Here is a 12,757-nt window from a genome sequence, read left to right as displayed (position 1 = left end):
ATCCCTCAATTCCAGTACCCCCACATCACATTCCTGAGTGTTCCTGAGAGGCTACGTACTTGTAGCACGCAGTCTCTCAGGAATGTGAGATGGGCACTGGAGTTGAGTGAGTGAGGCCAGAACCCTCTGAATGAGCCATGTGATCGGTGAGCTTTCTTTGGTTTAACACGTCATCTGCAATTGCTGCCTGCATCTTGGTCTTATTTTTGTCCGTACCTAGGCTATGGCTCGATTATATTATATTTACCATAAAAGAGGAAACTGGCCTCTCTCTGCCCTAAAAAGTGGAAAACCCCTCCTGAAATGGATCCTCTGATCATGGCACTAATGGAATGGGATAAAATGAGACATCTTTATCTCAGGCTACAGCTGGCAAGGTGCCTGCACAGCCCCCATCCAGGTGAGCTAAATGTGTCCATGATGTCTGTGTTCATGTTAATGAGGTGGGCAGACAGCAGGGCTAAGCTGCCACAGGATTTGCAGCCAAAACAAAGGGTAGCAGTGCGTGGTTTGAATGTTTGGTGTCCCTCGACCCAAGAATCCATATGTTGAAAACTAATCACCAATGTGATGCTATTACAAGGTGGGGGGGTCTTCAGGAGATGATTAGGTCATGAGGGTGGAGCACTCATGAATGGGATTAGTGTCCTTACAGAAGAGGCCCCAGAGAACTGCCTTGCCCCTCCCACCACATGAAGACACAGCTAGAGGGTGCCATCTATGAACAGGAAGCAGGCCTTCATCAGACATCAGATCCATCAGCACTTTAATCTTGGACTTCCCAGCCTCCAGAGCTGCGAGAAATTTTTTGTTTATAAGCCATGCAGTTTAAAGTGTTTTGATATAGCAGCCAAAATGGGCTAAGATAGCCCCAGGCTGAACAGACAGGAATGGGATGATTTAGGGTTAATGACACAAGAAGAAAAGCCAGAGACTGGCACAAGACCAATGAAAATGTCTGTCTGTTGGTGTCCAAGAGGAAAAGCTGGAAATGGATGGATCCCTCCTAAAGGTTCTAGGCAAATCTGTATTTATTTATTCAGATTTAATTTATTCATAGCTGTGAAAGAGGCTGGGGAGGAGACGCCAGAGTGACCTGAGCAAGGACTTGGATGGGTTTCCTTTTCCATCCGATGAGTTAATCCACCAGGATGGGCTGGGTGGTCCCACACATGGGGAGCAGGCTGGGGCAGCCCTGCAACCTCTCCAGCAGGGGATCCAAGGGAAAATGCTGAAGTTGTGCTCAGATGGCAAGGGGTAGGAAGCTCCTTTATTGGGGCTCGTGTGACATAAGAGCCCAGATTTGTCCAACGTTGTGCTAAGGGAGATGGGTGCATAAGGTCGTGAGGCTGTTAAGGAGGAATCTTCCACTCAGATGTCCGAGTGTGGTAGGAAGAAATGCAGATGAGGACTTAGGTAGTTTCACCTTTCCCAGAGTGCAGAGAGATGATTTCCACCAATGGGGTTTTCAACTTTGATCTGAAGGGAAAAGGGGAAGTAGGGGATACCCCTTCAGCTGGCAGTAACTGGGCACCTACATGGGAAGCCCTAGATCTGCAAATGCTTTGAGCTATAAAAAGTTTGAAAAGCTAGATGTGAGAGAGCAGTCTAATCTAAGGGGATGATAAAGGTTGGGATCCTAATTCTCACCCCAAACCCCAATAGCATAGTTCTATTTGGCCAATCCAAAAAGCAGGTGTAGCTTGGAATTGACCTGTAGACTCCCATGGTCTGAATGAAGTGATATGCCCCCTAACGCTTTTTCTGGCTGTCCCTAAGACAATTAACTAGTAAGAAAGTATACCAGCCTTCAGATTAGTTTATGACTGCAGAATTGGCAAATGCCCCCATTTTCAATCCCCATTTCAAAGGCAAAGCAGTGTCTTCCTGGTTTGCCATTCTCTGGGAAGAAATGCAGACCCTGCTGCCTCTGGGAGAGGTGAATTCTCTGCTTGGCATCCAAACTTGGGGGGTGGCGGGATCTAGCTTCACTGTCAATAAAATATACCATGATACTTTATGTTAATAATAAGGTGGCCACTGAGCTCCCAGAACAGACCTGACAAGTTTCTTGACCTGGAGGACAGGGGGAACAGGCTTGTCCGTTCTACGAGAACATATCCAACAGACAGACCTGCCCAGGCACAAAAGGACATATATACAATATGAGTCACAATGTGGTTTGTCAGAGCTCAAGTTTTGCAGCAGTCTGGATGCTCACTGATAAGAGACTGGTTAAAGACAGACTACTAAGTCCACGCGATGGAAGATTATATAGCCGTAAAAAAGGTAGAAGAACATCCCTTATGTACTAATTTAGAAATAACTCCCAGGTAAACTATTAACTGAAAAAGCCAAAAAAATAGTGAGGTACAGAATAGGGCCTTTTATGTGCAGTAAAAAATCCAGAAGGATGTACAAGAAACCAAGGACAGCAATCGTCTGTTTGGTAGGTTGAGGAAGAAGGAAACGGGACAGAGGTGAAAGGGAGAGTTCCTCATGTCCTCCTTTTTATACTTTTTGATTTTTGAATCATATAAATGTATTTATTAAAAACTGAAAATGTTATAAAATAAATCAATGAAAGGAGAACAGCACATCACTGAAAATTGTATTTGTTCCACCTTCAGTCATTAATTTCAATTGAGAAATGTTTCTATTCACATACAATGATGAGAATAAATAATTACAAGAAAGCTAGAGATCACAAAAATAGAAAAATGACTCTCTAGAATCTTGGATTTGTTTTCTATTGATGAAGGAAGCGGTCGGCATGCTATTTTGACAGCCGGTATTACAAGAACAAGATACTCCTCAGCAGTGTTTCAAAAATACTGGCAAATAAAGTTGTTTTCTGCTTGTTATTTTCCCCCCACATCCAATCCCGATGATCGATCCCTATTAACTGTACAAAGGAAGCGAAGTTCTAGGTGGAAAGATTATTTTTCTAAGAGGATGGTGTGGGGATATTTGTATTAAGAGCCTTCTATGGAAACCTGAAAGGTAGAGGATCACCCCGGGAATACTGTTTTTGCTTTTCCTCTTTGAAAGCAGTTACCAGAGAGATATGAAAATTTCTTATCTTTTTCCTTTTTTTAGAGATGAGGTCTTAGTTTGCAGTGCAGTGGCATGATCATAGCTTACTGCAGCCTCAAACTCCTGGGCTCAAGTGAGCCACCTGCCTGCCTCTTTTTTTTTTTTTTTTTTTTTTTTTTTTTAAAATCTTTTCAGAGATAGGGGTCTCACTATGTTGCTCAAGCTGGTCTCAAGTTTGGGGCCTCAAGTCCTCCTCCCCTCCTCAGCTCCTGAGTAGATGGGATTACAGAGGCATGCCACCATGCCTGGCTCTGACAGTTTCTAGAAATGTTCATAAAGGGAGTTTACCAGGGAGTACCACCACAGGCCATGCTCTTCCTGCTTTTGCCTGTGAGATCTTTGATCTTTTGCACCTGATGTCCTAATAGCTGACATATCAAAGAACGTGGGACACCACCACAATAAAGTGGGGTGTTTTCCTTTGAATGGCAACATACTTCTCTGAGTCCCAGACACTTATGGATTTTCTCATGATTCACTCACTTTCCTCAGACAGTCTCCTGTCATTTATTACTGTCTTTTTGTAGCTTAGAATCTCTTCACTTCATTGGTTCAACCAAAGCTGGTATTTCCAGGCATAACCCTCAGATCTCATCACAAAGGGCGCCAATGGCAACCTACAAGCTCAAGGCAAAGGGGACACTGAAAAACTGCAAGAAGAAATACGATCTCTTCTTCCCTTGTGGGGTCACTGGCTGAAGAATAATGGCCAGGGAGAAAAATTCTGAGATGAAAGCAAGACCTCTTTCCACCTTGCACCCCGGTAACCTGTGGCGCGTGAACCTGAGCACGTCCTGTTAGATCTTAATTATCTCCTGCTGAGGGGAGGAAGGGGGTTTTTATTTGGGGAGCAGAAAGGCTCACTCTGCTCCAGCTATCTAACATAAGACACTGGGGAGACCACTGAAAGGTGAAAGGCGTGACTGCAACTCTGAAGGAACACGGGGCCCCTCCATCTCTCCCTCCAGCTTTCTCTCTTCCAACTCCAAACCTGCCTGCATCATGAGGTCCAAATTGTCACACCTCAGCCTGTGCACTCTTCCTGCTGGAATGTCCTTCCATGCCTGGCTACCAAACACCCACTACCTTTCATGATGAAAGCCTGGCCCTGCCACGCCTCCCCCTCCAACTTCTGGGCTCAAGTGAGCCACCTGCCCGGCTTTTTCTAAATCTTTTCAGAGATGGGGGTCCCACTCCCCCCATCCCCCAGTGGAGAACATGCCCATTTCCTCCTTCCACCCCTGCCCCACCCAGAGCCAATTTCTACCCCAGCAGTCCTGATACTGCAAGTTCATTGATTTGTCTACATAGCTGCTTCCCTCTTTTAGAACCTAACCTAACCACCTAACCTTTAATGTTGGATTTTTTAAATTAAAAAAATCTGTTCCTCATTGGAAACGTGATAATCATTTTAGATATTTTTGAAATATACACAAAAACTGGAAACAAATAAGCAAAATTTAGTTTTTCAGCCCCTAACCTGAAGTATCCATCTATGAATGGATGGCTATATGTTCTTCCAACATTTTTTATGCAAAGATATGCATATATTTAGATGTTTCTTTGTCAAAAGAGATTATTGTCTATATATTATTTTACAATGTGTTCTTTTCACTTAACTATATTGTAAGGTAAGGTTAGGTGTTGCTTTAGGTGCTCCCTTGGACATAACTCTATTAATAATATGACATCTCATTTTATAGTAAACATGAGCTCCTTTCCTTATTCATCTCTACACTTACAATGCCTAGCACAGGGCCTGAGATATATCAGGTGTCCCAGGTGGCGATGCCCCAGTAGGGTTTGATTTCAGAATAGTCACAAGTCCCTTGTGACAAGCCATTACCAGGATAAGTACAGACTTTTAAATCAGCTCTGGCAGACAGGGCCAGGCTATATGAGGAGGGCTGCAAACTGTAAGCCTTTGGAACCAGACAGGAAACATAAATTTTAAAAATGGCTCAGGTGTAAGGGATGGCCAGTGGTGGGGGCTGTGTCTAAGTAGACAGCAAATGTCCTGCCCAAAAGGCCAGAGCTTCTCAGTTCCAGCCAACCACTGCCCTACTGGGGTGCAGGTCCCATGATAGCTATCTTCCAACTTTTTCAGGGAGGCCCAGTTAAACTTTGGCTCAGGACACATTAAATGTATCTTCAGGGCAGACACACTGTTTCCTGTGCTGCAACATGCTTTATGGCAGAGGTCCCCAACCTTTTTGGTACCAGGGAGCAGTTTCGTGGAAGACAATTATTCCACTGACCAGTGGGGTTTGGGGGATAGTTTCAGGATGATTCAAGCACATTACATTTATCATGTGCTTTATTTCTATTATTACATTGTATTATATAATGAAATGTAATTATACACTTCACCATAATGTAGAATCAGTGGGAGCCCTGAGCTTGTTTTCCTGTAACTAGATGGTCCCATCTAGGGATGATGGGAGACAATGACAGATCATCGGGCATTAGATTCCCCTAAGGCACATGCAACCTAGATCCCTCATGTGTGCAGTTCACAGTAAGGTTCATGCTCCTATAAGAATCCAATGCCACGGCTGATCTGACAGGAGGCAGAGCTCAGGCAGTAATGTGAGCGATGGGGAGCAGCTATAAATACAGATAAAGCTTTGCTCACCTGCCACTCGCCTCCTGCTGTGTGGCCCAGTTCCCAACAGTACCAGTACCACAGACTGGTACTGGTGCTAGAGGTGGGGGACCCCTGCTATATGGCATATCTAACTCTCCAGTTGGTTTTTATAGTGGGCAAATATGGTCACGGTGAGAAGAAAAAAAGAGACTGAAGGATGAATACTCAGTGTCAGCTTAGATGCTGACCTTTTTCAAGAAAGATACAATTCATAGAACATGCCTCATCCCTTCTATGACAGCACTGGTTCTTAATTAGGGGTGATGATATCCCCCAACGGACATCTGGCAATGTCTGGAGACATTTACAGTTGTTGGAACTTGTGGGTGGGGAGGGCAGGGGTGGCATCTGGTGGGGAGAGCCCAGGGATGCTGCTAAACACACAGTGCATAGGGCAGCGCCTCATGACAATCCATTATCTGGTCCAAAATGTCAATAGTGCCGTGACTGAGAAGCCCTGTATTAGAACAGCGGTTCTCCATCCTGGTTACATACCAAAAACACTTGAGGAGGTTAAAAAAATACTGATGCATGGATCTTACTCCAAAATAAGGGAATCAGAATCTCTGAGAGTGGGGCTCAGGCCTCATGTTTTAAAAGCTCCCACGTGATCCTAAGGTGCAGCCTACATTGAGACCCGTCACACTGAACCATGAGCAGCCTGCCTGCGCCCGTAATGGAGCTGTCTTCCTCCCCACCACAGAACCTACTTGGCATTTCGCTGAAACAGGTGCTCAATAAATATTTGTTGCCTGGAATGGGGGGGATGAATTAGTCATCTATCATTAGTACCCTACAAACTGCAGTGCTGGACTCATACTGACTTTCAACATTCTATTGGTGGCTGATGGAAGTTTTTTTTTTTTTTTCTAGTCAATTATTTAGTGCATCAAAAGGATACAACTTACAGCAATCAGTCCGCAGCATACTAACATACTTCTGTTGGAATAATTACTTCTGAAAGTGAAAGGTACAGAAACAATCTGGACAATATATTCATGCCAAAGGAAATTTACAGAATTAACTCACAATTTTTTTTTGGTCACCCTTCCTGGTCATATGCAGCGAGAAGAATTAGAAGTTGTACATTAAATGCAGGCCTGGAAACTCCCATTGCTATCACTCAAGGAGATATAAGAAAATAAAAAAAAATCCAATCCAGAGCAGGAAGAAAAGTTTAATATCAGGAAACCGCTAACACTAATCAGATTTCCCTATAATCAGAATTATTTGATCAGTGACTTACTTACATCTAATTGAGTTATGGGGAATTTTCACATCTTGATGGAAACAATAAAGTGGTGAGTGGTGAGCAAGGATCAGGTCTTTAGTATTGAAACTGGCACCATCCAACCTACCCCCTTGCCAACTGCTAAACAAAAGAATGGTATTACCCCTGGATCCCTGGGGCTCTCTGAGGTCAGTACAGGGCCTCCAGCTGGGTGTTGAGAAAGCCCGGGGCCTTCATCCAGAGCCATGGCTGACAGTGACAATGCAAGGGTCCACAACAGAGCCCCTGTCCCTGCAGCTTAATGAGGGAGGTGCCAGAGTAAATGAGCCATTAGAACAGGTGAGGTGAGAGCCTTGCTAGGCAAGGGCAGGGGCAATAGGGGTTTGCAGGAAGGGCACTAACACAGCCCTGGAGGAAGCAATGAGGTGGAGAAGGCTTCTCAGCAGTGGTGAAGGAGAGATAGCCCTGACAGATAAGACAGAGCTTAGAAGGGAGAGACTGCTGCAGATAAGAGAAACAACATGTGCAAAGGCCCAGGGGCAGGGAGAGCTTGATGTGTTGGGGAACTGCAAGAAGTTCCACTTACCAAGTGGCTCTTTAAGAGGTGAGAGGCCTTGTAATCCCAGCACTTTGGGAGGCCGAGACGGGTGGATCACTTGAGGTCAGGAGTTCAAGACCAGCCTGGCCAACATGGTGAAAAACCCCGTCTCTACCAAAAATATAAAAAATTAGCTGGGTGTGGTGGTGTGTGCCTATAATCCCAGCTACTTGGGAGGCTGAGGCAGGAGAATCACTTGAACCCGGGAGGCAGAGGTTGCAGTGAGCCGAGGTTGTGCCACCGCACTCCAGCCTGGGTGACAGAGCGAGACCCTGTCTCAAAAAAAAAAAAAAAAAGAGGTGGGAGGAATAGGGAGGTTGAGGCTGGAGAGGCAGCCAGGGCCAGATGGTACAGATGGTAAAGGCCAAATAAATGTCTCGAATGAGAAGTGCATGTTTGAAGAGGTAGAAAAAAGGTGGACCTCTTAGGGGAGGTGCAGAGGAAGACACTATTTTTCCTTTCATCGTGTCCATGTGTACTCGACATTGGACAGACCCTACATTCAAAAGCCAGACCCCCCACTTCCTACTGCATGGCCTTGGGCAAGTGACTAACCTCATCTGTATTCAGGAAATAAGAACACCTATTTCCCAAGGTTGCTGGGAGGATCAGTGAGATAATACACACAGGGTTGAGGCCATGGGTGGAAAGACAGATGAAACCAGGGAGAATGGCTGAATTTCACACTGGGGAAGGCGGAGAATTCCAGGGGATCACTGTGAAAAGGAGAAGGAGGTAAAAGGTTTTAGCTTGTCAAAGAGTTTTTTTTTTTTTTTTTTTTTCTGAGCTTGGAGATAAGAAGAGTGGAGAAAAAAGGGGGCGAGGGAGGGAGTACACGTACCAGGAATATAGCCACCATTTGGCATTTTCTCAAAATACTGCAGCAGAGATTTAAAGGATTTAAATCGCTTTTCACTCATGTTTGGATGTTGGCCTGAGATTTCTCTGACTCTGGGCCAAGCTGCCATGGGCCACGAGTGACACACGGAAGGCTCCATTACCTGGACCTTAATAGGCTCTCGACAAAGCTTGCTGCTGCTGCTGCAAGTTTTATGGTTGTGGTTGTTTTTAAGGCTAGACTGTCACAAGGGACCCTTTCCAGGATAAGCACTGCTCTGGGTCTCCAAATCCCTCACCCACTTGTTGGAAGCCAGGGCATCTAGAGATCTGCCTCGGCAGGGAAGGCATTGTATGCCCCACCCCGGCTCTGGGGCCTGGTGGTTTCTCCATCTCTGCATTGCAATTGCATGGGAATACCCTCCTTGCCTCACCTACACCCCAGCAGACAATGTGAGGCCTCGAGTAATGTGAATAAAAGGCAGGTGTCTAGGGGATAAACAGTAGGTCCAGAGGTAAGCAGAGAAGCTTGCAGTCTGATAACTGCATTCTCCAGCCTTGCTGTTTCAGCAGCGGGATGCAGCCATAGATGGGCCTGGTAAGGCTCTTATTCAATAAGACTCCTGTACATGTGAGATCAGGGGAAATGCAATTTTTAAGATAATTTTTTTGGTCAGTGCATTACCTGGAATAGAGGCTCATTTGGTCTCAGGACACTAGACTATATTGAGTCAATTTAATTCTTACAACAGGACAATAACCGAGACTGATTTATAATGTAACTTTCTGGATATTAAAATGTTAATGAAATTGTTGTCATGAAAAATAATGGCTTGTGTTTTTATTTGACCCATTCTCAAGGCCCATCCCTTCTTTTAAAATTTATTTCCACTCACATAAAGAAATTGCTTTATCATCTAATTTTAAAAAATCAGTTTCTCCCACCCACCCCCCATGGTGATTTATTTTCTCTACAGAAAATGTTAATAACTGGCCAGGAATCTAAATGTTAAACACAAGGAAAAATGAAATCTTTGAAAATGAAAATAAATGATCCATTTTTCTTCTTTCAGACAAATTGCTCCTCCTGAAAGATATAAGATGTAGGAAGAAGCAGCAGCTAATGATCTGAACTCTAAGTCCCTTGAAAGCTGCCACTGGGGGTTCGTATTTTCCTTCCCACTATGCCTTGCACAGACATACATGGAGTACTTGTGGGTGCTGGCCCTTGCTTAAGAATTCCAAAGACCAAAGCAGATGACAGACACTTCTAGCAAATCACCGTAATAAAATGAGAACAGTGTCTTTAAAAAGAGAAAGAGGTACCAAAGGACTTCAGAGAGAAAAACCCCAAAGATAAAAGAGGGAAGGGATGGTTTCAGAGGAGGGGACATTGGAGAAGGCTATTGACCGGTGAGTAGGACCTGTTCAGCTGGAGGGAGGTGTATGAAAAGACAGGTTGTATGGGGGAAGCTGAACACCACAAACTAAAAGGAGGTAGAGCTGAAGACACGTGGCATCTAGAACTGATCTTCTAGTTGACAGAGTAGCATGAGAAAGGGTCATTTGCTATGTTACAGAAACCCTTCTGACTGCAGTGTTGAACAAAACGCAGGACATAAGGGGCCATCCTGGGAGGCCAGGTAGGAACTACTGCTTGGGTCCAAGCAAGAGATGGGGGCGGGGCCTGCACAGGGCAGGTGCCAAGGACTCCTGGAAGGTGGGATCAGCACCACTGGATGACCCGTCACTTAGCATCAGCTTTTCAGGGAGAGAACGTGGAAAGCTGTGGGATGACAGCCAATTGTAAAATCCATGCTAAGCAGGAAAAAGCAACCCACCTCCTTCCAAAAATGTGTCAGGAACATGGAAAGAGGTGGGAGGCATTTAGTTAGGAGGAAAATGGCAAAGCAAACTGGGTAGGAAAGAGGCTGAATTGGTGTCAGAGTGTTTCAGTTCTGGAAGAAGTCTTTCCTGATAAATGGTTTTTAAGCCTTTCTTGACATACTTCTGGTGATGGGGAGCTCACTACCCATACAGACATCCTATTCCATTGACACTCTGCAAGTACCTTGAACCACCATCTTTTCCTTTGGTTCCATATATACAGCTTCCTTTGAATTTTTACTTTCAGTTGCACAATGAGACTTCCTACAAACCCACTTGGTTTAGCAAGAAGACCTGAATGAGTCCTCTCATCCTGCTGATGGAACATCTTCCACCAGAGCAAGGCAACAGCTAAGAAAAAGTCACAGGGAAGGCGAACAACCTGGGCAAAAACTTGGGTTTTAAGCCACTTTGGCTGCCTGAATCCCCTGCCCCATCCCATTACCGTGCTGTTGCAGCCAGCAAAGCAGGCAGACAGGTAGGTGATGCCATCTGCCCCACACACTGGAGTGAAGGAATCGGTTTGGCATTCACAGTTATTATTGCAGGGCGAGTAGGGGTCCAGGGCTGAGCCAGGTGCTGTGCTGGAAAAGAAAGGAAACATGGAAGCCATTAGAAACAGGTCAATTTGGAATCAGATGCCCCCAGTGACAGCCTTTTGCCTCCGCTGTGATGAGTCGCACGGTACCCTGCTTATGGGATTGTTACCTGGTTCTCCCTTCCCTTTTCCTTTTCCAACCTTAGCCTATGCTGTCCAGCAAGGAGCAGCCCAGGGCCACTGCTGAGAGCTACGTGGGTTGTGCCCTGGCCAATGATGCCAGCTTGGGTGGTGGGCTGTGTGGGAGCTGAGTCCACTCCAGCCCCTCTCATGAAGCGAGGAGGAAGATGCTTTTTATCACTGGTATTGATGTGCCCTCTGGGCTGGTGGCAGTTGGGACTGCTCAGGGCCACCCCCTCCATGATGCCTCTCCTGATTGCTACGGCCTCGGCTTACCCCCTGTCCTGAACCAACACCTATGCCTGCACCACTGAGGATTTAACTTCTTCCCTCTTTGGGCTGGTTCTTGTCTCTTTGCTTTACTCCTCCCCTACAATCAGGAAGCCTCATGACGCTTACTTACTACACTGCTACAACCAGACTGACTTCAATAATTATTGTCTAATTGATTCAATGTCCTGAGAAAAATAACACTAAGATGTTTTAATTTTTCCTTTGCATCATTAAAGGCACAGTTATCTAGAGCAAGCAAACTGAAAAAAGAACAAAAGGGTAGAGTGAGTGTATTAGCTCTGTAAGAGAGGAAATGTCTCTTCTTTAGTCTGATTATTTTCAGCTATGTCTCCTAAGGCTCAGAGCACCTCACAATAATAAAGATGACTATGGTGACACCTGGCAATTTATGTGTCATGCAGTATTCAAAGTACTGCATGGATTATAACCCCATGGGCTTTAGAGAAGAAACCGAGGCACAGCCAGGTTAAGTGACTTGTCCAAAAGTACAGAAGTCATAAATGGTAGAGGAGGCATTGGAACTAGGGCTGTCTGACTGTAGGATATACACTTTTATTTTCTTTTTCACGGAAGAATAACGTCATTATAGTAAGACCTTGTGCTCCTAACCACTACACTTTACTGCTTGGGACTTGAGATAGCTGTTATGCATAGCATGTGAAAACGGGAAGAAGCCATATCTGAACAGGAAGTCGGGGCCAGGCTGGGGCGGGGATTGGAAGGGGCAGCCCTGTGATGGTGTAAAGGGGAAGGAGGGGCACATGGTGCCTGGACTGTGCACAGACATACAGAAAGCTGCCTCTGCTTTGCTCTCCCACTCTGCCTGCTCACCCTTGTGGGTGGCAGAGAAGCCCTGGCTCCACTGCATCTTCTGGCACAAGTGCAGGAGCAGGCCTCGTGGTCTGCTTGGAGGAAGAGTCTGGCTCTAGAGAGAGAAACTGGTAACCTGCAGGCCAGCCATGCTGCAGCCTCGATGCTCCAGGCTGGATTTCCAAGGCAGCCTCAGTCCCATGTGGAAAAGGGGACAGCTATTGACACTGGATAGCTGAGGACTCCCCATAATTCCCTCTAAGGGCAATTCTCACTGGACTCTAGTCTCAAGTCTTGGGATAAAAACTAGGAAGAAAGAAAAGTGGTCCTATGAGAACTAACTTCCTTCTCTTCCTCCCTCCCTTCCCTCCACCTCCCTTTTTCTCCCCCTTTCCCTCGCTACACTTAAGAATACCTGCCATGGGCCAGATCCTATAATTGCCATGTGAGCCTAATGACAGCTTCTGATAGTTTAAGGAATTGTTGAAATCAAATCAATTCTGTCTTTTATTTTGAGCTGAATTTTGAATTAAAATTTTTATTTTCTATCTTCACATTTTTCCTAAAGTCAAATGCCAAAAATCGTGATGTGAGTCTGCCAAGGAGGAAACGGCTTCTCTTCTCCCCCAGTGCTTCCCA

The 12,757-nt window shown here is 45.4% G+C and overlaps 1 protein-coding gene across 6 annotated transcripts in view; it reads right to left on the bottom strand.

Annotated features, from left to right (window-relative positions):
• SLCO3A1 (solute carrier organic anion transporter family member 3A1) overlaps nt 1-12,757 on the bottom strand; it is a 322,022-nt gene that overhangs the window by 28,975 nt on the left and 280,290 nt on the right. For all 6 annotated transcript variants that reach the window (XM_054450921.2, XM_054450920.2, XM_054450919.2 and 3 more), the window contains one exon: nt 10,742-10,880. In XM_054450921.2, the coding sequence (XP_054306896.1) occupies nt 10,742-10,880 (139 nt within the window). The remainder of the gene's footprint in view (nt 1-10,741; nt 10,881-12,757) is intronic.

Source organism: Pongo pygmaeus, chromosome 16 (genome assembly GCF_028885625.2).
Source record: "Pongo pygmaeus isolate AG05252 chromosome 16, NHGRI_mPonPyg2-v2.0_pri, whole genome shotgun sequence".
NCBI lineage: Eukaryota > Metazoa > Chordata > Mammalia > Primates > Hominidae > Pongo > Pongo pygmaeus.
Note: the sequence above shows the minus strand (reverse complement) of the source record. Positions and strands in the feature narration are given on the sequence as shown.